Source organism: Tachyglossus aculeatus, chromosome 24 (assembly GCF_015852505.1).
Source record: "Tachyglossus aculeatus isolate mTacAcu1 chromosome 24, mTacAcu1.pri, whole genome shotgun sequence".
NCBI lineage: Eukaryota > Metazoa > Chordata > Mammalia > Monotremata > Tachyglossidae > Tachyglossus > Tachyglossus aculeatus.
In genome coordinates, this window is record NC_052089.1 from 5,965,263 (window position 1) to 5,989,838 (window position 24,576).

At 45.7% G+C, this 24,576-nt stretch overlaps 2 protein-coding genes across 3 annotated transcripts in view; one reads left to right on the forward strand and one right to left on the reverse strand.

Annotated features, from left to right (window-relative positions):
• Window positions 1-5,709, reverse strand: part of SLC9C1 (solute carrier family 9 member C1) — a 105,548-nt gene extending 99,839 nt beyond the window's left edge. Inside the window, exons 1-2 of the mRNA XM_038766268.1 lie at window positions 5,627-5,709; window positions 258-478 (exon numbers count right to left, since the gene is read on the reverse strand). Coding sequence (XP_038622196.1) covers window positions 258-423 — 166 coding nt within the window. The 5' untranslated portion in view covers window positions 424-478; window positions 5,627-5,709. The remainder of the gene's footprint in view (window positions 1-257; window positions 479-5,626) is intronic.
• A 213-nt stretch (window positions 5,710-5,922) lies between these two features.
• Window positions 5,923-21,770, forward strand: LOC119945226 (OX-2 membrane glycoprotein-like). Of its 2 annotated transcripts, XM_038766302.1 has the most exons (7): window positions 5,923-6,003; window positions 7,044-7,152; window positions 13,726-14,064; window positions 14,861-15,160; window positions 17,300-17,411; window positions 18,907-19,018; window positions 21,301-21,770. In XM_038766302.1, exons 2-7 carry the CDS (start codon window positions 7,065-7,067, stop codon window positions 21,454-21,456), a joined length of 1,107 nt encoding a protein of 368 aa, XP_038622230.1. In that variant the 5' UTR covers window positions 5,923-6,003; window positions 7,044-7,064; the 3' UTR covers window positions 21,457-21,770. The 2 variants fall into 2 exon arrangements, with proteins under 2 accessions (XP_038622230.1, XP_038622229.1); XM_038766301.1 differs by lacking the exon at window positions 5,923-6,003 and having other exon boundaries at window positions 6,898-7,152.
• Window positions 21,771-24,576: the final 2,806 nt, after the last annotated feature.

A 24,576-nucleotide genomic window follows, 5' to 3' on the forward strand; every position in this document is an offset into this window, starting at 1 on the left:
GTATAATGGGGATTGAGACTGTGAGCCCCATGGGACCAACTCATAGTAAGTGCTTAACAAATAATATTATTACTATTATTATTATTTTCCATCTCCTAAAGCTCACCCTCCAGTCATGGTGGCCAGAATCGGGTTACCTTAGGCTAAATTCACACATCCATTTTCAGCCTAGGACCTCAAACATAAACACTGTTTATCCAGGCCTAGAAGAACTCTCCCTCTGAGGGCCCAGAGGAGGGGGTAAACCATCCTCTTACCTCCAAATAAAGTGATGATGCACACCAATGGGATGATCTGAGGTATGTGCTTAGGTTTCATACTGAACAGTTGAATCAAATAGTTCTGCCATGGGGCACTAGCCATCTTCCCATTAACCTGGAGGGGGAAGCTGTTGCTAAGATTCTCACGACTGAAGAAGTCCATGTTGCCACTTGGGGAGTGATTTCCATCCAACTCTGGTGTTTTCTTCTGTAGCTCCCTGTAGCCCAACAGAGAAAGTGAGAAAGACGAAATCAACTCATCCAAATCCAGAAACGTTCTTCTTGAAATTTTGCTATCCTTCATCCTGCCAGTGGGTTTAATTATTTGGAGATTATTGAGGAGGTCATTCATACCTGTGCTCACCATTCCTGCCCACTCCACCCGCAAGCTCCAAGGGAGCTGGCAGCCCAGAGCTGCCATCCTAGGGACAAACACATTCATTTTTCATGCTGAGCCCCCTACCCATAATCACTGATTAGACAACACTGCTTCAGATGCCATAATTCCATTTATTTTTAGGACAGTTATAAATCCCTCATATGAATATATACAATCCTAAATAGGTCTCTGTCAGTGACAGAGGTTCCATATGATAGCTAGCCACTGAACAACGTGATCCCTATCATGCGTGGAAAGACAAATGCCTTTCCTACCTTTTTAGAGCAGATAGGAAGGGCAGCTATGAGCAGAGCATATGGGTAGCTAGTGTGCAGTACAAATAACATGGCACACAGCATAGCAATCAATCAACCAATCAATCAGTGGTATTTACTGAATGCTTACTGTGTGCAGAGTAAGCGCTTGGGAGACTACAACATAATAGAGTTGGTAAATATGTTCCCTGCCCACAATGAGCTTACAATCTGGAGGGGAAGACAGACATTAATGTAAATAAATAAATTATAGATATGAACATAATCGCTGTGGGTCTCCAAAACCCAATGGGAGGAGGATGAGGGTGTCAGATGGCTTCACACCAAATCAGACCTGGAGGCATTTTTGGTCCAAACCAAAAACAATTAATCTTCCCTGCAGTGTAAATGTCTCAGACTGAGACAAACTGCATTTTCTCCCAGAGCTTAGTACAGTGCTCTACACACAATAAGCACCTTATACATACTATTACTGAGGTAGGCAGTGAGCCACTTGTATTTTTGGGGGGGAAAGCAAGAAAAGACTCAACCATTCACAAAGTACAAGTCGAGAGATATGTCCCTATAGGTTTCTCAAAAACACATCCTTCCAGCAATAGTCACAGCCTTGTTCCATCTAAACAGGGCTCAGCCCAAAGTTTGCACATTCTAAACTCTAATTTTCAGGCCCACTTTCATTCAGTCAGTCATATTTATTGAGCATTTACTGTGTGCAGAGCACTGTACTAAGCACTTGGAAAGTACAATACAGCAATAAAGAGAGACAATCCCTGTCCACAACGGGTTCACAGTCTGGGTTGGGGGAGACAGACATCAAAACAAGTAAACAGACATCAATATGAATAAATAGAATTATAGATACATACATATATAAATAAGTGCTGTGGCATGGTGGGGGAGAGCAAAGGGAGTGAGTCGAGGTGACGTGGAAGGGAGGGGGAGCTGAGGAAAAGGGGTTTAGTCTGGGAAGGCCTCTAGGAGGAGGCGTGTTTTCAGTAGGGATTTGAAGGGGGAAGAGTGACTGTTAGGTGGATTTGAGGAGGGAGGACGTTCCAGGCCAGAGGAAGGACATGGTCCTGGGGTGGGCAGTGAGACAGGTGAGATCGAGGCACAGTGAGAAGGTTAGCACCAGAGGAGCAGAGTGTGCAGGATGGGATTTAGAAGGAGAGAAGGGAGGTGAGGTAAGAAGGGGCAGGGTGATGGAGAGCTTTGAAGCCAACAGTGAGGAGTTTTTGTTTGATACAAAGGTGGATAGGCAACACTGGAGATTTTTGAGGAGGGGAGTAACATGCCCTGAACATTTCTATAAAAAGATAATCCAGGCAGCAGAGTGAAGTATGGACTGAAGTGGGGAGAAGCAGGAGGTTGGGAGGTCAGAAAGGAGGCTGATTCAGTAATCCAATCAGGATAGGATAAGTGATTGCACTAACGTGGTAGCGGTTTGGATGGAGAGGAATGGGCGGATCTTGATGAAACTGTGAAGGAGAGACCAGCAGGATTTGGTGACGGATTGGATATGTGGGGTGAATGACAGAGCAGAGTCAAGGATGACGCCAAGGTTGAGGGCTTGTGAGATGAAAAGGATGATAGTGCCATCTACAGCGATGGAACAGTTAGGGGGAGGACAGGGTTTGGAAGGGAAGATAAGGAGCTCTGAGCTCTGTCTTGGACATGTTGAGTTTGAGGTGGTGGGGGGACATTCAAGTAGAGATGTCCTGAAGGCAGAAGGAGATGTGAGCCTGGAGGGAGGGAGAGAGAACAGGGGAGGAGATACAGATTTGGGTGTCATCCGCATAGAGATGACAGTTGAAGCCAAGGGAGTGAATGAGTTCTCCAAGAGAGTGAGGGTAGATGGAGAATAGAAGGGGACCAAGAACTGAACCTTGAGGGACCTTTACAGTTAGGGGATGGGAGGAGGAGGAGGAATCCTCAGAGGAGACTGAAATGAACAGACAGAGAGATAAGAGGAGAACCAGGAGAGAACGGAGTCTGTGAAGCCAAGGTTGGATAATGTCCTGAGGAGAAGAGGAGCTCCTGCTTCCTGTCCATGCAAATTTCCTCCTGTGACTCTTCCTGTTATTTCTTCCCCTTGCAGTGATGCAAGGACTGTTTTACCTGTCCGTTAGCACTTTTCTCTCACTAGCTTGGAAATCCCTCCACTGAGACTCATTCAGTAAAGAGATGTTGGGGCATGCTGGAATAGCAAGGCTAAACTGATTTGGAGACTCTAACCCAAAGTCCAAAGTGACCCTACTCTGGAGTAGTCATGCATTATACCTGGTGACAAAACCCCTGCATCAGCGCTTACTACAGTGCTCTGCACACTGTAAGCACCCAATAAATACGATTGAATGAATGAATCAGCCTCCTCACTGGTTGTTTTGCCTCCAACTTCCCTCCTCTTTAGTCAGGTTGTTGGAATCATCTTTTTAAAATATCAGTCTGATCACATTACAAAGCCCCCGCCCCCCCCTCCTTGCCCCCTACAAGTCAGTGTCCCCTCTTGGCTGAAAACCAGAAGTCATTTGCCCAGTCAGGCCACTGTGGAACACTGAAACAAGAAAGGAGCCCTTCGGGAGAAGCGGCAGGCCTCATGAGGAAGGGGAGATGACAGGTAAAATAAGCATCAGGCACTGCAAACAACAGACACCACAGCTCTAGGGACACCAGGACCAATGCGCTACTTCCTTTTTCATCTCTATCCGGACCCAAGACATCCAACATTGCTCAGGACAGAGAGCCACCCATGGACACAGAGCTCTCTCTTTCTGTTGAGCTGCCTCAGCCAACCCAGGTTCTTTTTTTTATTAAGTGCTTACTACGTGCCAAGCACTGTAGCAAGCACTGGGGTAGATACAAGCTAATCAGGTTGGACACAATCCATGCGCCACATGAGGCTCACATTCTAAACCTCCAGTGGTTGTCTATCAACCTCCCTATCAAGCAAAAAATCCTCACTTTTGGCTTCAGAGCTCTCCATCACCTTGCCCCTTCCTATCTCACCTCCTTCCTTGCCTTCTACAGCCCAGCCTGCACACTCCGCTCCTCTGGTGCTAATCTTCTCACCGTGCCTCATTCTTGCCCATCCCGCTGTTGAGCCCTGGCCCACATCTTACCTCTGGCCTGTGTGCAGAGTACTGTACTAAGCACTTGGAAAGTACAATTTGGCAACAGATAGAGACAATACCTACCCAACAACAGGCTCACAGTCTAGAAGGGGGAGACAGACAACAAAACAAAACAAGTAGACAGTCATCAATTGCATCAAAATAGATAAATAGAATAATAGATATAGACACATCAGTAATAAATAGAATAATAAATATGTACAAATCTACACAAGTGCTGTGGGGTGGGGAAGGGGGTAGAGCAGAGAGAGGGGTGGGGGTGATGGGGAGGGGAGGAGGAGCAGAGGAAAAGGGGAGCTCAGTCTGGGAAGCCCCCTGGGGAGGTGTGCTTTTAGTAGGGCTTTGAAGGGGAGAAGAGAGCTGGTTTGGTGGATTTGAGAAGGGAGGGCACTCCAGGCCAAAGGGAGGAGGTGGGCCAGGCAGGACAGGATAGAACAAGGCACAGTGAGGAGGTTAGCAGCAGAGGAGTGGAGTGTTGGGGCTGGGCTATAGAAGGAGAGATAGCAGGGGGCGAGGTGATGGGGAGCTCTGAAGCCAATAGTGAGGAGTTTTTGCTTGATATGAAGGTTGATAGGCAACCACTGGAGATTCTTGAGGAGGGGAGTGACATGCTCAGAGCGTTTCTGTAGAAAGATAATCTGGGCAGCAGAGTGAAGTATAGACTGAAGTGGGGAGAGATAGGAGGATGGGAGATCAGAAAGGAGGCTGATGCAGTAATCCAGTCGGGATAGGATGAGAGATTGTAGCAACAAGGTAGCGGTTTGGATGGGGAGGAAAGGGCGGATCTTGGAGATGTTGTGAAGGTGAGACAACCCCTCTGGCAGAGTCCGCCAGGCCCAGTAATGGCCTGAAGGGTCACCAGAGGCTGGGGCAGATTGTGACAGGAGCCCATTGTCAACGGAAGCTCCCAGTCTCATGTGGGGCACCTGTCCAAGTAGCACTGGGGCCCCTCGCTGCAAGGTGACCACCCTTGCAAGGTGATCTCTCTGGTGCCACCCTTCCCCTACACGAGTCCAGGAAACCTGGTCCTCGATAACCATCCTTTCATGGCGGGTCCTCCACAGTCTGTTGGCCACTGACATCAGGGCTTAGGCCCCGACCCCAACTCGAGGCCCCGCCGGTCCCCGGGGCACGTTGGAAGGGCTCAGAGAAGCAGCGTGGCTCAGCAGAAAGAGCCCGGGCTTGGGAGTCAGAGGTCATGGGTTCAAATCCCAGCTTTGCCAATTGTCAGCTGCGTGACTTTGGGCAAGTCACTTAACTTCTCTGTGCCTCAGTGACTTCATCTGTAAAATGGGGAATAAGACTGCGAGCCCCCCGTGGGACAACCTGATCGCCTTGTAACCTCCCCAGCGCTTAGAACAGTGCTTTGCACATAGTAAGCACTTAATCAATGCCATCATCATTTTTATTATTCTCTGGGCCTCAGTTCCCTCATCTGTCAAATGGGGATGAAGGCTGTGATTATCTGATTACCTTGTATCTATCCCAGAGCTTGGAACAGTGCTCAGCACATAGTAAGAGCTTAACAGATACGACTATTATTATTATTATCGTTATTATTGTCATTATTAAGGGTTCTCTTACCTCGTTCAGGCCCGCTGTGGCGACCTATGCTCCCAGGCTGAGCGGCGGGCTCGGGTCCGGGGGGAGGGGGGAGGTTCTGCGAAGCGCTTTGCCCCTTCGACCGTTACACGCCCCGCCCCGCGTTCTGATTGGCCCCGCCCGCAGCCCCGCGCTGGCCCGGAGGGAAGCCCCCGGGACACCCTTGGAGCCGGATCCCTGCAGACCCCCGACTTCATCCTGGGGGTGGGGGTCCCACGCAGGCCGGGGCGGCCGGATCAGCTCCCCCCTGGGAGGAGGCCAGAGACCAGGGAGCATCGACGCTCCGGGTGGATGGAAGACACCTCTGTCTGCGCCGCTGACCTCGAATCCCCCCCCCTCCCCCCAGCGCTTAGCACAGTGTTGGTCTATGGCCGTACTATACCACGATTGTTATTTTTTGCAGAAGACTTTTTTAATCAAAAGAGCCGATTGCATTCTCTTGCTGGCTGGGGGGGCATTTTGTGTCTATTTAATAAGGATGGTATTTGTTAAGCGCTTACTATGTGCACTATTACTCTGTTTATTGCATTAATGATGTGTATGCATCTCTAATTCTATTCATTTTGGTGGTATTGACGCCTGTCTACTTGTTTTGTTTTGCTGGCTGGCTGCCCCTTGTAGACTGTGAGCCCGTTGTTGGGTGGGGACTGGCTCTGTCTGTTGCCGAATTGGACTTTCCAAGCGCTTAGTACAGTGCTCTGCACACAGTAATTGCTCAATAAATACGACTGAATGAATGGATTTGAAGGAAGGAGGAGGGGAGGAGATTCTGCAAGGGTGGCTCTATGAACCAATCAGTTAAATAATAATAACAATAACAATAATTATTATAATAATAATAGCATATGTTGAGCGCTTACTATGTGCCAGGCACTGTTCTAATCGCTGCGGGGGGGGATACAAGGTAATCAGGTTGTCCCACCTGGGGCTCACAATCTCATTCCCCATTTTTCAGGTGAGGGCTCTGAGGCACAAAGAAATTAAGTGACTTGCCCAAAGTCACACAGGTTACAAGTGGTGGAGCTGGGATTAGAACCCATGACCTCTCACTCCCAAGCCTGGGCTCTTTCCACTGAGCCATGCTGCATTTCAAGTGCTACTATGTGGAGAGAACAATAGAACGGGTTAACACGATCCAGTAAATTTTCCTTCCAAGTCCACGGAGGAAAACCAGAAAGTCGGGTTGGGAAGGAGAGGCCCTGCCTGCCTTTGGTGCAGAGTTCAGTATGATTCTAGGAGATTGGGAAGGAGAGGGAAGGCCTGCCAGGAGGAAGTCAGAGAGGGAAGGCCACTGAGGAATCTTGGAGGAAGTCCAGGTCTGGGATTGGTTAATGAATAATGTAGATTTAGGCGCCACAGAGGGCGCGCGGGAATTTGAAATCAAATTTGCTGCCACCAGATTTGCAGGAGCTCAGGGAAGATGTCGGGCAGCAGGAGTTCGATGTTTCATGCTACAGTCTGTCTGCATTGGATCTTCCTCCTCCTGCTCTTCTTGGGGCAGAAAACAGGTGAGGCTTGGGGTTGCTTTGCTTTGAGGTGTCAGCGAGGTGGACGAGGATGATAATAATAATGGCCTTTGTTAAGCAATCAATAATAATAAGGATACTAAATAATGATGGTATTTATTAAGTGCTTACTTTGTGCCAAGCACTGTTCTAAGTGCTTACTTTGTGTGAGGCACTGTACTTAGCGCTGGGGTGGATACAAGCAAACTGCATTAGACAGTTCCTGTCCCATGTTGGGCTCACAATCTTAATCCCCTTTTTTACACATGAAGTAACTGAGGCCCAGAGAATTGAAGTGACTTGCCCTAGGTCACTCAGTAGGCAAGTGGCAGAGAAGGGATTAGAACCCTTGACCTGCTGACTCCCAGACTTGTGCTCTATCCACTCCACCATGCTACTTCTCAATCCTAGTCAGATGATTCATGAATGATCCTAATCAATTCGTGGTATTTATTGAGCACTTTTGTGTGGAGCACTGTCATGGGTTCAAATCCCACTCTGCCACTTGTCAGCTGCTTGACTTTGGGCAAGTCACTTAAGTTCTCTGTGCCTCAGTTGCCTCATCTGTAAAATGGGGATGAAGACTGTGAGCCCCCTGTGGGACAACCTGATCACTTTGTAACCTCCCCAGCTCTTAGAACAGTGCTTTACACATAGTAAGTGCTTAATAAAGTGCCATCATTATTATCATTATTATATACTAAGCGCTTGGGAGAGTACAGTAGAGTTGGTAGGCACGGTACCTGCCTTCTAGAAGCTTGAAACAGCATGTTTAGTGATAAAGCATGGGCCTGGAAGTCAGAAGGTCATGGATTCTAATCCCGGTTCCCCCCATCTGTCTGCTGTGTGACTGTGGGCAAGTCACGTCACTTCTCTGTCTCATCCTATTTTCCCCGACTGAGCCCCCTCCTTCATCTCCCCCTCCCTATCCCCACCACCCTGCCTAATTCCCCTCCCCACAGTACCTGTATATATGTTTGTACAGATTTATTACTCTATTAATTTTACTTGTACATATTTACTATTCTATTTATTTTATTTTGTTAATAGTTTTGTTTTGTTGTCTGTCTCTCCCTTCTAGACTGTGAACCCACTGTTGGGTAGGGACTGTCTCTTTATGTTGCCAACTTGTACTTCCCAAGCACTTAGTACAGTGTTCTGCACACAGTAAGTGCTCAATGAATATGAATGAATGAATGCGAGGGCCCCGGCTTTGTCCCATCTCTCCCGTGGGACAGAGCAGCAAGTGAGTTTGGGAAAACATTCCTTTGTCACCATCTAGAGGGAACAGGATTGTGCTCTCCACACATACTGCTCACCCATCTCCCCGGAAGCCAGGAGCCCATGGCCGTTCCTCAGAATTTTCTGGAAAGGCACTGCCAAATAAGAAAATAATACAATTTTGTCCCCAAACCCTTTTTTAAAAATGAGTCATGTAGACAACACACATAGAGAAGCAGTGTAGCTCAGTGGAAAGAGTCAGAGGTCATGTGTTCAAATTCCGGCTCTACCACTTGTCAGCTGTGTGACTTTAGGCAAGTCACTTAACTTCTCTGGGACCCAGTTACCTCACCTGTAAAATGGGGATTAAGACTGTGAGCTCCCCATGGGACAACCCAATCACCGTGTAACCTCTCCAGCGCTTAGAACAGTGCTTTGCATGTAGTAAGTGCTTAATAAATGCTATTATTATAATTATTATCCTAATTGTCTGGATTGGCAACCAGCAGTCTTGGGATGAGGGGTGTGCTGTGGCTCTGGTTTTTAGCTGCCTGGATCTGGGCTTTGGCTCTATCCCCACGTTCGACTCGGTTCATGCATTCTTGGGCTCTGAATGCACTATTGGCTAGAAAATGGCTGGGACAGGGAAAGGGTTCCTTCATTCATTCAATCAAATTTATTCAGCGCTTACTGCATGCAAAATACTGTACTAAGCGCTTGGGAGAGTATGGTATAACAATAAACAGACACGTTCCTCCCCACAGAGAGCTCAGTTGTAACTTGTTTAATCTCTCCTACCCTGGAACAGTGGATCACTACGGTGTGGCCTAGTGGATAAAGCACGGGCCAGGGAGCCAGTAGGGCCTGGGTTCTAATTCTGCCTCTTCCATTTGTCTACTCTGTGACCCTGGGCAAGTCACTTCACTTCCCTCTGCCTCATTTCCCCATCTGAAAAATGGGGATTAAGGCTGTGAGACTGACTGTGGGACATGGTTTGTGGCCAATCTGATTAGTTTGCCTCTGCACCAGCACTTTGTACAGTGTCTGGCACATGGTAAGTGCTTAACAAATACCTTTAAAAAAAAAAAGACTGAGACCTTCCCTCTTGGTGACCAGCAGAACAGCTGAGGTGTGTGGTAGGGGGTGGAAGGGTGACAAGTGTCTCTAACACACAAGACCTCATTTTGGAGGCAGAATTTGCTGCTAAAGAGAAGTGTAGATAAGACTATAGGCATCTAGGTCCCAAGACTAATATTAGTAATAACAATGATAATAATAATAATAGTAATAATAATAATTATGGTACTTGTTAAGTGCTTACTATGTGCCAAGTACTGTTCTAAGCACTGGGATAGATATAAATCAATCAGGTTGGATATAGTCCCTGTCCAACATGGGGCTCACCCTCTTAATCCCCATTTTACAAATGAGATAATTAATAATAATAATAATTGTATTTGTTAAGTGCTTACTATGTGTCAAGCACTGTTCTAAGCACTGAATAATTATGGTATTTGTTAAGTGCTTACTATGTGCTGAGCACTGTTCTAGGCACTGGGGTAGATACCTGGTAATCATGAGGCTCACAGTCTTAGTCCCCATTTTACAATCGAGGTAACAGCGGCACAGAGAAGTTAAGTAGCTTGCCCAAGGTCACACAGCAGACAAGTGGTGGAGCTGGGATTAGAATTTACGTCCTCTGATTCCCAAGCCCTTTAATAGAGATGGTAATAATGATGGTAATAATAATGATGATGATAATGATAATTATGATAATGATAATGATGATAATAATAATAATGATAGTAATAATAATAATTAAGCACTTACTATGTGCCGAGCACTGTTCCACTGAGCCACCCTAATTGAGGCCCAAAGAATAATAATAATAATAATAATAATAATAATAATAATAATAATATTAATAATGGCATTTGTTAAGCACTTATTATGTGCAGAGCACTGTTCTAAGCGCTGGGGAGTTTACAAAGTGATCAGGTTGTCCCACATGGGGCTCACAGTCTAAATCCCCATTTTACAGATGAGGTAACTGAGGCACAGAGAAGTTAAGTGAGTTGCCCAAAGTCATACAGCTGACAAGTGGCAGAGCTGGGATTTGAACCCATGACCTCTGGCTCCAAAGCCTGGGTTCTTTCCACTGAGCCATGCTATATGAGACCAATAATAATAACGGTAATACTTAAGTGCTTACCATGTGCCAAGTACTGTTCTAAGCACTGGAATAGATACAAGTTAATCAGGATGGACACAGTACCTGTCCACATGGGGCTCACACTCTTAATCCCCATTTTACAGGTGAGGTGCCTGAGGCCCAGAGAAGTTACGTGGCTTGCCCAAGGTCACACAGCAAGACATGTGGCAGAGTCAGGATTAGAACCCAGGTCCTTCTGACTCCCTGGCCCGTGCTCTACCCACTAAGCCATGCTGTTTCCCAAGCCAAGACCCCCCTCCTTCCTCAGGTCACTTTCACCATTCCATCTCCTAAGTAACTTGCCCCAGGTCATGTTCTAACCCCAGCAGACATGTGGCAGAGCTGGGGTTAGAACAGTAATAATAGTAATAATAATAATAATAATGGTATTTGTTATGCACTTACTATGTGTCAAGCACTGTTCTAAGCACAGGGGTAGATACAAGGTTATTAGGTTGTCCCACATGGGGCTCACACTTTTAATCCCCATTTTACGAATGAGGTAACTGAGACCCAGAGAAGTTAAGTGACTTGCCCAAGGTCATACAACAGACACGTGGCAGAGCCAGGATTAGAACCCAGGTCCTTCTGACGCTCGGGCCCATGCTCTATCCACTAAGCTGTACTATGGCGAAGTAAGGTTCATAGAGCAGGATCCTGTTTTTGGCATGGTGGGGTTGGTGTTGGGAAGATTCTTGTTGATTGTTTACAGAAGACCTCACTGGGCTGGCCGGCTGAGAGAAGACATAGTGGATTGTTTCTGTGCCCTCTCTCTCTCTCCTCAATTGGGGCTGAACCATCTCAGCCCAGGGCTGACTTCTGAAGTTCCCTTTTCAGCCCCAGAGTTTCTAGTCCAATCCATCAAACAATCAATCAATTTGTTGAGCACTTATCATGCAGAGCACTGTACTAAGTGCTTGGGAGAGTACAATAGAGTAGGTAGGCACGATCCCTATCCTTGAAGTTTTCGCAATCTAGATGGGGAGACACGGATTTAAGTGCTGAGGTGACACAGAAGGAAGAATAGGGAGGAGAGATAAGAGATTAGCCAGGGAAGATATCAATCAATCAATCAATCAATCAATGGTATTTATTGAGAGCACTGTTTTAAATGCTAAAGAAAATACACTAGAGTTGGTAGACACCCTCCCTTCCCACCAGAAGCTTTTAGTCCATATGGGGAGATGGACATTAAAATAAACTTCAGATTGGGGAAATAGAGTATAAAGATATGTACATAAGTACTGTGGGGCTGGGTTGAGTATCAAAGTGATTGTATTCCTCCTGAGTGGGAAGCATTTGTGGCAGGGGAGCTAGATGCTTTGCCACATGTGAGTAACACATAAGTGAATTCCTCCCAAGTGGGAAGCATTCATGGTGGGATCTAGCTGCTTTGCCATGTACTAGAAACACATAAGTGAATTCATCCCAAGTGGGAAGCATTGGTGGGCAGGAGTAATATAAAATCAATTAATCATACTTATTGAGTGCTTACAGTGTACTAAGTACTATACTGAGCACTTGGGAGAGTACAATATAAAAACAGACACATTCCTGCCCGCAACGAGCTCACAGTCTAGAGGTGTATTCCTCCCAAGATGGAAGCTCAATTTGCTGTATGTGAATAACTAAAATAAGTGTATTCCTCCTGAGAGGGAAGTTCAGTTTGCCACGTGTGAATAACTAATAATGAGTGTATTTATCCCAAGAGGGAAATTATATCTGCTGCATGTGAATAACTGAAAAATAGTGTATTCCACCCAAGAGGAAAGTTCAATTTCCTGAGTGTGAATAACTAAAAATAAGTGTATTCCTCCAGAGAGGAAAGTTCAATTCACCATGTAGAATAAATCTTATGTAGCTCAGCCTTTCTGACTGGTCTCTCCCTCTCACTGTGCCGATCTTCGAAACAGTCCCTGCAAGACAGGTGACATAAATGGCGATGAGGAGGGAATCGGTAGCTGTTGAGCCAGAAAGGCCACTACCCTTTCTTGGGGATCAATGTCTGTGGGGTCTGTGACTGTCAGGAAGCCCCCAGGACCAAAAAGTCTTCCTTGCGATGGCACTACAGTCGGCTATAGAGGACCAAGAAGGGATGGCAGAAGGAGAAGTGAGATCTTGAGGTGAAATTAACAGAGTGAAGCAGCGTGAATTAATGGCTAGAGCACGGGACTTGGAGTCACAAGGATCTGGGTTCTAATCATGACTCCCATGTGTCTGCTGTGTGACCTTGGGAAAGTTCCTTAAATTCCCTGTACCTCAGTTATCTCATCTGTATTGGGAATTAAGAGTGTGTGCCCATGTGGGACAGGGACTATGTCCAACCTGATTAACTTATTCATTCATTCATTCAATTGTATTTATTGAGCACTTACTTGTGCAGAGCACTGTACTAAGCACTTGGGAAGTACAAGTTGGCAACATATAGAGACGGTCCCTAACCAACAACTTATATCTACCCCAGTGCTTACAGTGTTTGGCACATAGTAAGTGCTTAACAATTACCATGATTATTATGATTGTTATTATCAGGGTAGATTTGATTTTAGTAGGTCTTAGAAAATGGGGAGAGCCTTCAAAGCCCTACTGAGAGCTCACCTCCTCCAGGAGGCCTTCCCAGACTGAGCCCCCTCCTTCCTTTCCCCCGCCTCCCCCTTCCCATTCTCCCCGCCTTACCTCCTTCCCCTCCCCACAGCACCTGTATATATGTATATATGTTTGTATGTATTTATTACTCTATTTATTTTACTTGTACATATTTATTCTATTTATTTTATTTTGTCAATATGTTTTGTTTTGTTGTCTGTCTCCCCCTTCTAGATTGTGAGCCCGTTGTTGGGTAGGGACCATCTCTATATGTTGCCAACTTGTACTTCCCAAGCGTTTAGTACAGTACTCTGCACACAGTAAGCGCTCAATAAATACGAATGAATGAATGAATGAGAGTGGTGTTCTGTCAGATATTAAGGGGGATGGCAATTTGAGGCATAGACTGGTGTTAGAGGAGCAAATGTTTGAGCTGGGTTGCAGTGGGAAAGAAGTGTGGTGAGCGTCAAGGGAAAGAGCTGATTGGGTGCCCGAAATTCAATGGTGAGGAGTTTACAGACTCCCATTTGGTCTCTGATTTGTAATTTTCCCTCCAGGTTCCTCAAGATCAGTAAGGCACCAGCGATCTATGATAGCTAAGACAGGAGAGAGTGTCGTCCTGAATTGTGAATCAAGGGACATGGCAGAAGTCCTACAAGTGACCTGGCAAAAGATCCAGCATTCTTTGTCAGAAAACATAAGCACCTATAGCAGGAGGTATGGAGTAAAGATCCTTCCACAGTTTGAGAGAAGATTTTCTAGCAACAGTTCAGAGGTTAGGTCTTCGTGCTTGACTATTCATAATGTGACTTTGGAAGATGAAGCCTGTTACAGATGTATCTTCAATGTGTTTCCAGCTGGCCATCACATGAGAGAAACTTGCCTTATTGTTCACAGTAAGTGAGGAAATCTCTGCCACTTTCTCACACGAGGCTGAGCCTTGAGCTGAATCATCTAATCTGATGAGCCCGGTGCTCGCGAATCTCTCCCCCTCAGCTCCTCCCCTAATCGCCCCCTCCCCTCAATCATCATGTACCTTGGGGGATCTGTTTGATCCCAATATGACCCATGTCAATCACTCACCACCTTTGCTGACAGTACTGGGAAGGGCATTTGTGGAGCTGGGGGGACAGGGGCATTCTGAGAAGGAAGGGCTAGCTTTTATCCCGGGGTGCTCCTGGTTTCCAATCCCCAGAACCAAATAAGTTTCAGAGTGTTTTCTTAGTGGGTTGAGAGGAGGCAACACAGAAGGGGCAGAAAGAGGAGGAGACTGAAGGAAGAATAAATATTAATTCCACAACAGGACATCCAAGGTGACAGATGACAGGGGTGGGCCCATTGCAGTTATTTCTCTGGGATTTTGGAATATCATCAACCAGGATCTTGATCCAGTGGAGAACCATTCTCTGTGGTATTTCTGGAGCACTTTCTGTGTGCTGAATTCTCTACTAAGAGCTTAGGAGAGTACAGTCCAGTAGAGTTAGAGAAGCCAGACCAGGCCAGGAGAGAGGGAGGGGTGGTTTTCAGGAAGTGTCCAGGGCTCTGGGAGCGAGTGCTGATTCCCAGGAACAGTATCACAAAGGTTCTCTTGGGGAAGAAAATCCTTGGGGTTGGGGGGAAAGAATCTTCAGCCAGGGTAGACATCCCTGACTCATTTCGGCACCTCCTCTCCTCCTTCACTCTGCCGTTCAGCTGTGTCTGCCCTGAGCATTGAACTGTCCTCCAAGATCAGCCCTGATGCTCTCCTCGAAGTGGTCTGCTCGATGACTGGGAAACCAGCCCCTCAGATCTCCTGCTATGCCCAGAGCGTTTTGTTGGGTCCTGCCAAGGAACATCACATTCTGAATCCAAACGGTACTGAACTGGTGACCAAACAGTACACCCTCTCTCTGGAAGCCATCCGGTCCTGGAAAATCTTCTACCTGGTCTGTGTCGCAGATCACCCTGTGCGAAGGGCAGAGGAGATCGTGGCCCTGCCCCAGGAATTGGAACGTAAGTAAGGCGAGCGGTCAGAGGAGAGGGGCATTGAGGCTACTCTCTCTGACTTTTGGTTCTGATTGCTTAATCAGAGAAGGCCTTTTGGAGGGGGTGTGATTGTTGAAGGAACAAGATTAGGCCGGCCCAGAGCTGCTGCCTAGTCAGAGGTTGTTTTCGATTCAATTAAAAATCTCTTCCTTGTGATTTCCCTTTTGGATCCTGTCTGTGTTTGTTTTTGCTTTTTTCCAAAGGAAGACTAGGATTAATACCAAATTACTTGTTGGCGTTTTCTTCTGCAATTTTGTGGGAAGGTGTGACCAATCTCATTAATTAGACAAACATAAAAGACATTTATTTAAAAATAAAATTTCAAGCTGTATATTCTTTGGAAGGATTTTTCCTGAATCACAGAAAGTCTTACCCCTTTGCTTAGAAAGGACCAAAGGGTAATATCAACCTAGCTGGATCCTGGATATGCTATATAGGCCAGTTCTTTGTTTGAAGACAGGACACCACCAGAAAATTTAAGGGCAGGCCTCAAGACTCATTTGCCAAGTCTTGAGAAGGATAAGTCTTAAGAAGCAGCATGATGTAGTGGAAAGAACCCAGACTTGGGAGTCAGAGGACCTGGGTTCTAATCCCAGCTCCACCACTTTCATTCATTCAATTGTATTTATTGAGTGCTTACTCTGTGCAGAGCACTGTTCTAAGCTCTTGTTAAGTACAAATTGGCAACCTATTTGTTGTCCGTGGTCACATTTTGTATCTGTATCTGTGGTCATAGACCACACTTCACTGTGGTGTGACCTTGGTTGAGTCACTTAACTTCTCTGCTCCTGTTACCTTATCCATAAAATGGGGATTAAGACAGTGAGCCCAATGTGGGACATGGACTGTGTACATCCTGATTAGCTTGTATCTACTCTGGTACTTAGTACAGTGCCTGGCACATAGTAAGTGCTTTGCAAAGACTATTTAAAAAGAATCAGTCAGTGCTATTTATGAACACGTATTATATACAGAACACTGTACTAAGCACTTGGGAGAGAACAATACAACATAATTAGCAGGCAGGTCCCCTGCCCATAACCAGCTTAATTAAGGCCGCAATGTGTCTCCAGCACTTTAATCAGAGCAGTCCAGCAGAAGCTTGCCCCAGTCTCACTCATGGGCTGACTGAGAATCCAGGCTGATAAGGTAATTAAATTCTCCTGGAAACAAAATGGAAGTGTAAGGAACAACATCATTTCTATCTTTATGGACACACATGAATGATCATGGGGTTACACTTTGCAAAGTTTGCCAAAAGACAGAGAAGCAACCAAGCCTAGTGGATGGAGCATGGGACTGGGAGTTAGAAGAACCTGAGTTCTAATTCCAGCTCTGCCACTTGTCTGCGGCGTGACCTTGGGCAAGTCACTTAACTTCTCTGTGCCTGTTACCTCAACTATAGATCGAGGATTAAGATTGTGAGCCCTGTATGGGGACAGGGACAGTGTCCAATCCGATTATCTTGTATTTATCTCTGTGCTTAGTACAGTTCCTGGCACATAAGAACTTAACAAATACAATAAAAAATATGATTCTGTATGTTGGGCCTCCATCAACTTATAAAGGGAAAAAACAGACCCCAGTGCTTAGAACAGGGCTTGGCACATAGTAAACCCTTAACAAATACTATAGTATAACAATAATAATAATAATAATTAGGGTATCACTGAAGCAAAAGTCATCAAAAGCAGCATGGATCAGTGGAAAGAGCACGGGCTTTGCAGTCAGTGGTCAGGGGTTCAAATCCCAGCTCCATCAGTTGTCAGCTGTGTGACTTTGGGCAAGTCACTTAACTTCTCTGTGCCTTAGTTACCTCATCTGTAAAATGGGGATTGACTGTGAGCCCCCCGTAGGACAACCTGATCACCTTGTAACCTCCCCAGCACTTAGAACAGTGTTTTGCATATAGTAAGTGCTTAATAAATGCCATCATCATTATTATTATTATTATCAAAAAGGGTGAGAGCCAGGCATTGTTTGCATGACTGCTTAAAATGGCAAGTTGAATCCAAAGATAGTTTTGGAGATTATGATAATAAAGGAAATCCCCCTGAATCTACTCAGGATTAGCATAACGGTCTGTGTGTGGTTTGTGTTTTTCAGCTCTTGATCTTCATTGGAGGACATTGGTGTTTCCTATAATAAGTGCAACTTTTGTTTTAATTATCGTTATTGGCACCCTAGCCTATATTTTTAGGAGAAAGAATAAGAAAAGGTAAATGGCATAAAAAAACCTCAGGCTGTCCTGTCTGGTAACACGGGCTCTCTGAAGAAATAGTGTCAGGGTGGGTTTCTGGGTGTCTGAAGGAGAATGCAAATTTCCTCTTAGCTCAATGTAACACTAGCATAGGGCCAGCTTCTTCTGAGCTTAATCCCTAAAGAACAGTTTTTCACATCCCCCTCTCAGAGATTGGGTTCAGTGTTAACGGTCTTTAACAATGCTGCCTTCTAAGCACTTTGATCTCTTTTCTGCCCTTTGATATGTGTCCTTATCTCTGTCCACGAGAAAGAGGTTAAGTTTGTGTGGGGGCAGAAGAGCCATGGGACTACCTGGCCAACTATTGGAATTCTTTTCTGCATTCATATTTGCAGAGGGTGGGTTTAGGGGAGGGGAGAAAGAGAAAAGGAGAGGGTTTTCAGCATAGACTAGTCCTGGCTTAAGTCCTTGACGCCACAACAAGGGACACATGACCCGGAAACTATATTGCTGGTAATTGCTGCAGATTGGAAGCCAGGAGTGGGATGGGAGGACTGTGTGCTGGAACCAGGAGGATCCAACTCCAGTCAGGGCTGAAAATGAGGGAGAAAAGAGAAGCCACATAGCCTAATGGATAGATCACAGGCCTGGGAGTCAGAAGATCCTGGGTTCTAATCCCGGCTCGATCATTTGTCTACTGTGTGATGCTAGGCAAGTCACTTCTCTGGGCCACAGTTACCTCATCTCTAAAAGGGGATTAAGGTTGTGAGCCCCATTCATTCATTCATTCAATCGTATTTATTGAGTGCTTACTGTGTGCCGAGCACTGTACTAAGCGCTTGGGAAGTACAAGTCGGCAACATATAGAGACGGTCCCTACCCAACAATGGGCTCACAGTCTGGATTGGGTCCAACCTGATTAAGTAGAAACAGCTTGGCCTAGTGAATAGAGCACAGGCTTGGGAGGCAGAAGAACTTGAATTCTAATGCAGGCCCCTCTGTTTGTCTGCTGGGTGACCTGGAGCAAGTCACTTACCTTCTCTGTGCCTCAGTTATCTCATCTGTCCACCCCAATTTGCTTGTATCCACCCCAGCGCTTAGTACAGTGCCTGGCACTTAACAAATACCACTGTTATTGTTGTTATTGTTATTTTGCTATTAGCTTGTGTTATTATTATTATTGTGGTATTCATTAAGCACTTACTATGTGCCAAGCACTGTTCTAAGCACTGGATAGATGCACTGTAATCAAGTTGGACACAGTTCTTGGCTCACAGTTTCAATCTCCATTTTACAGATGAGGTAACTGAGGCACAGAGAAATTAAGTGACTTGCCCAGGGTCACATAGCAGAGCTCTTAACAAATACCATTTTAAAAAACAGGGTTCCTTAAACACCCACTGCTAGAAGCAGGTCAGAATCCAATCCCAAGAATCTGATAGGAAAAATTGTTTCATCATCTAATCAATCCTGATCACAGAAACTGCTCTTTTTCCACTGTGCATCTCTTTAGGGCACCTATTTCCCGTGTCCTCTGCACTCCAGTTGGGAAGACGACTCCTACTGAACATCTGCAGAGCACGCCAAAGACGCCCAGGAACCAGAATATTTCCTTCTGCAATGAGGTAATTCGAGATCGCATGTCTGACCCTTTGGGATATAGCAGTTTTCCAGGCTTTGCCAAGTGCTTGCGATCATTTTTAGGGTTGCAGTTTGGCATGGGGGCGAGGGATGCCTTCTGTATTCCTGGTTTAGGCTGTCAATCTAACAGTTTGGGTTGTGGGGCCGGTATCCTACCAACACTTCCAAGTTCTGCCTTGCTAGATGGGACAGTCACAAGATAGCATTTGATCTTGAGATGGTGGTTCACCTTGGGACAGCCCCGTGTGGGATACGTATTGTTGTCCAACCTGACTAGCTTCTTTCTACTGCAATGCTTAGCCGCATACCTAGCACAAATTAAGTGTTTAACAAATACCATTAAAAAAAAAATAGTCCCAGTTCACAAAGGAGAAAACAGAGAGCTCAGTGAAGCCTGTATAAGGCCAGGTTTGGGAGGGATGATTTCTGGCAGTCCGTATGATTGCAGACCAGATGTCAGTCAATCAATGGTATTTATTCATTTATTCACTCAATCATACTTATTGAGCCCTTACTATGTGCTGAGCACTATACTGAGCACTTGGAAAGTATGATTCGGCCACGGATAGAGACAATCCCTACCCAACAATGGGCTCACAGTCTAGAAAGGGGGAGACAGACAACAAAATTAAAGAAGTAGACAGGCATCAATAGCATCAATATAAATGAATAGAATTATAGATTTATACACATCATTAATAAAATAAATAGAATAATAAATATGTACATATATACACAAGTGCTGTGGGGCAGGGAGGGAGGTAGAGCAGAAGGAGAGGGTAGGGGTGATGGGGAGGGGAGGAAGAGCAGAGGAAAAGGGCGTCTCAGGCTGGGAAGATCCCCTGGAGGAGGTGAGCTTTCAGTAGGGCTTTGAAGGGGGGAAGTGTGCTAGTTTGGTGGATGTGAGGAGGGAGGGCATTCCAGGCCAGAGGTAGGACATGGGCCAGGGGTCGGCAGCAGGACAGGCAAGAACGGGGCACAGTGAGGAGGATAGCATCAGAGGAATGGAGTGTGTGGGCTGGGCTGTAGAAGGAGAGAAGGGAGGTGAGGTAAGAGGGGGCAAGGTGATGGAGAGGTTTGAAGCCAATAGTGAGTTTTTGCTTGATACAAAGATTGATAGGTGACCACGGAGATTTTTGAGGAGGGGGTGACATGCCCAGAGCATTTCTGTAGAAAGATAATCTGGGCAGCAGAGGGAAGTGTAGACCGAAGTGGGGAGAGACGGGAGGTTGGAAGGTAAGAAAGGATGCTGACGCAGTAATCCAGTCAGGATATGATGAGTGACTGTACTAACAAGGTAGCAGTTTGGATGGAGAGGAAAGGGTGGATCTTGGTGATGTGAAGGTGAGGACAGCAGGTTTTGGTGACGGATTGGATGTGAGGGGTGAACAAGAGAGTGGAATCAAGGATGACACCAAGGTTGCAGGCTTGTGAGACGGAAAGGATGGTAATGCCATCCACAGTGAGGGGAAAGTCAGAGGGAGGACAGGATTAGTGTACTGTCTGGGAGAGGAAGCAATAGATCCTGATCCTTAGTCACCAAGAAAAACTGGATAAATGGAGAGAAACCATGGGGAGATAATATTTATTGGAAAACATTTAGTACCTACAGACATGAGTGACTCTCCCTCTCACTGGCACCAGAGGGGCGCTTCAGTGCTGCTCAAGGCCAAGTGGGTGGCAGAACAGCAGTTGGTGGTGAGTTTTTGTTGAATGCTTGCAATGAGCTGGAACCAAACAGACAGTTCCAGCAAGCCTTTCCCTGATTATAAAGCAATTTGGGGTCTCCATTAATTCCAGCTTCCCCTCAAGAGCACCAAAATCATTTTTTCGTGGATTACCCACACCCTCCACCTGGACTTCCCTGATTCTTGACTCACCAAATGGCCCCTCTCTGGTGATGACCCCGCCTCACCCCCACAGAAGCTGAGTCTCCCTGCACACTCCAGGCCAGGAACTTGGGGCTATCCAAATTGGGATGGTAGAGGTGGACCCAAATAGAATCCCACCAAAGACTGCAACCCCAGGGGTTGACGGGTAGTGTCATCGGATGCCCAAGCTGATTGTCAGGGCTCTCAAGCTGGCTGAGGGAACAGTGAGGTCTGTTTGAGGGCTGTGTGGAGGAAGGGAGACACGGGTGGTCCCCAGCAATAACAATTGTATTTGTGAAGCATTTACTCTGTGCCAACCACTGTTCTAAGCACTGCATTTCATTCTGCTGACCAGCTATTTTAGGAGTGCCTTGTTTTATGTCTTGTCTTTCTAGAAGCAAAACCCAGGAAGTACAGTCAGAAAGAGACCAATGGAGAACAGCAGATTGATACCAGATGCTGGAAACAGCTCTGCAAGAAGAGAGATCATTCCAGTAGAAGAGGATCATGCTGCTGATGGCTGTTTGAATCATTCATTTGTTACAAGCTGACTCCAGAGTAACTGAGGATTCATGAGAAAGCACAAGAGCAAAAGATAGTCTACTGACTGATGAAGTGCATCCTCCCTCTGGCCTGGAGCCCCTTCCTGCTTCATATACAACACCTTCCAAGTTTTATTAAAATCACACTTCCACCAAGAGGACTTCTCCAATTAAGCCCTCATTTCCCTCACTCGCTCTCCCTTCTGCACTTAGATCTGTGTCCTTTAAGTAGTTGATATTCACATCCCCCTCAGCTTCACGGCACTTATGTACATATCTGTAAATTATTTTAATGTCTGTCTGTCTCTCTGTGGACTGTAAACTTGTAGGCAGGAAGCAAATCTACCAATTCTGTTGTAGTGTACCTTCCCAAGCATTTAGTGTACAGTGTTCTGCACTGAGTAAACACCACTGATGATTAATTGTGAGTAAGAATGTAAAAGAGTTTCTAGGCCTACTCATGCTATTAATAAGTAGGCAAAATATCCACTGTTTACTGGTTTCATTAAAGGTTTGAGGAACTTTGAATATAGGAGAACAATGTTGGGGAACACTTGGAGTATTGGCAGGAAAAAAGATTTGCTATGTCAGGTTTTGGACAAGTCCACCCCAAGGTCTCCAAAGTCCAAAGGTGCACTTGTCTGTGGGGACAACATACACGTGAGGCAGAAGCGATAGGGAGCCATCAGTGTGAGTCTGCTCAGGGCTTAACCACTCGTTAGCCAAGCAAAGCTAATGGAAGTTCAGCTGAGAATGGAAATGAGACCACATAGTTTGTGATCACTCCATTCCTAGATCTGTCTCAGTTCCAAATGGGGCCCTGGGCTCCCTCTCTTTTAGGGGAATACTTTGTCTCAGTGGAAGCAAAACTGAGTGACAAGATGGCAAAGATGAGGTCTGAGATCTATTATCTAAACTGCTTCATCATCATTAAATTATTTAGTAAGCATTGATTGTGTTCCAGGAACACTGGAGTAGAATTAGTAACTGCATTTGTTGCATGCACAAAGTACCAAGTGCTTGAAAAATACAAAACGTAGAAATGATATACTCCCTACCCACAAAGAGCTCACACTCCTAACAGGGGAGGCTGACATAAAAGTATCTGCAGGATAATCAAAATAAACTGAATAAACAATTCTAAAAACAAATATTTAACCTCTCTCTACTCCAACTACATCCAAGTTTTTTTTGCTTCACTCCTCTCAAGCTTACTCTTGTGTCTTATTTTTTAATAGTATTTTTAAGTGCTTACTATGTGCCAGGCACTGTACTAAGATCTGAGATAAATGCAAGATAATCAGGTTGGACAGAGTCCATGCCTCATTTTACAGATGAGGGAACTGAGGCACAGAGAAGCAATTTGCCCAAGGTCATGGAGCAGACAAGTGGTGGAGCTGGGATTAGAACATAGGTCCTTCCGACTCCCAGACCCTCGCTTTATCCACTAGGCCACTCCATTTATTCTGTTCTCTTCTCTCTCACTGCCTTCCTCTTGCTCCCTCCCTTCTGCCTGGATCTCCCTCCCCCTTCACTTCTGCACTCCACTGTTCTTATCTGCAAGACCCTTCTGAAATCATACCACCTCCAGGAGGCGTTCCTTAGGTAATCTCTAATTTTCTATCCCTCCTGCATCACCTAAAATGTACTCCCCCATCCACTCCACCATCTCCCAATCCTGCACTGAACTTAGGTATACATCTTTCTACTGTACTACTTTCTGCAGTGTATCTTAGTGTCTGTCTCCCCTACTGGACTATAAAGTTCCTTTAGGGCAGGGAATGTGACATTTCTATGTTGTATTAAGGGTTTGGGAGATTATCCAATGCTCTGCATAAGGTAAGTCCTCAATAAATAATACTGAGTGATGAACTGCTAGTGATACCTTCCCTCCCACCACTGAAAGCCCCTGCTCCTGGTACACTCTGTGTCCACAGCATTTCCCCATGCCACAGAGCCTCCCCAGAAACCGGCTCCAGCTCTCCTCCACACCTTCAAGGAGACTCCACCCCATCTTGTCTCTCACCATCTTGGAGGGAATGAGAAAAACTCCCACAAAATGAGGCCCCCAGAAACCTCCCGAAAGACTTGTGGACTCTGAGGCTGACATTCTACTCCTCTAGCCCTAGCACCCCATTGATTTTTGTTTTTACTTTGTATATTTGTCTGGCTCATCAATCTAACACTGGTAATTATCAAGTATACTAAGTACTTGGGGAAAAGCAATACAGTGGAGTTGGGAGAGACAGTCCCTGCCCACAAGGTGATTCACCATTCAATCAATCAATCAATCATATTTATTGAGCACTTACTGTGTGCAGAGCACTGTACTAAGTGCTTGGGAAGTACAAGTTGGCAACATATAGAGACAGTCCCTACCCAACAGTGGGCTCACAGTCTAGAAGGACATTCCCGATGTGACTCCCTCCAGTCCCTTTTCCCCATTTATACTCTGAAATTATGAGCCCTTAAAGGGGTAGGAACCATGTCGAATCGTGCTCTGCACATGGTAAACACTTAAAAAATTCTATTACTTCTGCTACTAATGATGGCTAAGGGATTCACATGACTTGATCAGATCAGACACAGTCCGGGTCCTACAGGGCACTTGAAGTCTCTGATTGCAGCTAGGTTTGCAGCAGAATCAGAGGAAAGGATATGCTATCTGTTTTAGTGGCCTAGCTTATGTTCAAAGGCTGCCAAAAAGAATAACTAGGGAATTTCAGAAGCTGAGAGGGAGGAACAGATGTTTATCACCAGTGCTGTTCTTAAAGTGGTAGGGGTATGACCTTGTGGCTCCATAGAATTCACCTTTGAACTCTGAAGTCTTCCTTGTTGAAAACATCATAAAATGGACTCCCTCAAGTTATTCAGCTGAGTTTTTCTAGGTATTGAATTTAAGCCAAGATTTGTTTTTGGTTCCACGAGCTGATTGGGGACAAGGACTGTGCCTGTAACTTTTCAATTGTATTCTCCCAAGTGCTAAGTAAAGAGTCCTGCACCTAGTAAGTTCTCAATAAATATCACTGATGATGATGGCAGGGTGGCTCATTTTTTGCAATTGCACATTATTCAGGCAAAATCCTTCAAGATGATATAGTAGTAATCCTTCAAGTCTCATATGTCTTC

Excerpts from the sequence above, each read along its gene's own strand:
- LOC119945226 (XM_038766302.1), top strand. The coding sequence starts at position 7,065 with ATGTCGGGCAGCAGGAGTTCGATGTTTCATGCTACAGTCTGTCTGCAT. Across the intron at positions 7,153-13,725 it reads CTTCTTGGGGCAGAAAACAG|GTTCCTCAAGATCAGTAAGG; the intron begins GTGAGGCTTGGG and ends TTTTCCCTCCAG. Across the intron at positions 15,161-17,299 it reads CCTGCCCCAGGAATTGGAAC|CTCTTGATCTTCATTGGAGG; the intron begins GTAAGTAAGGCG and ends TGTGTTTTTCAG.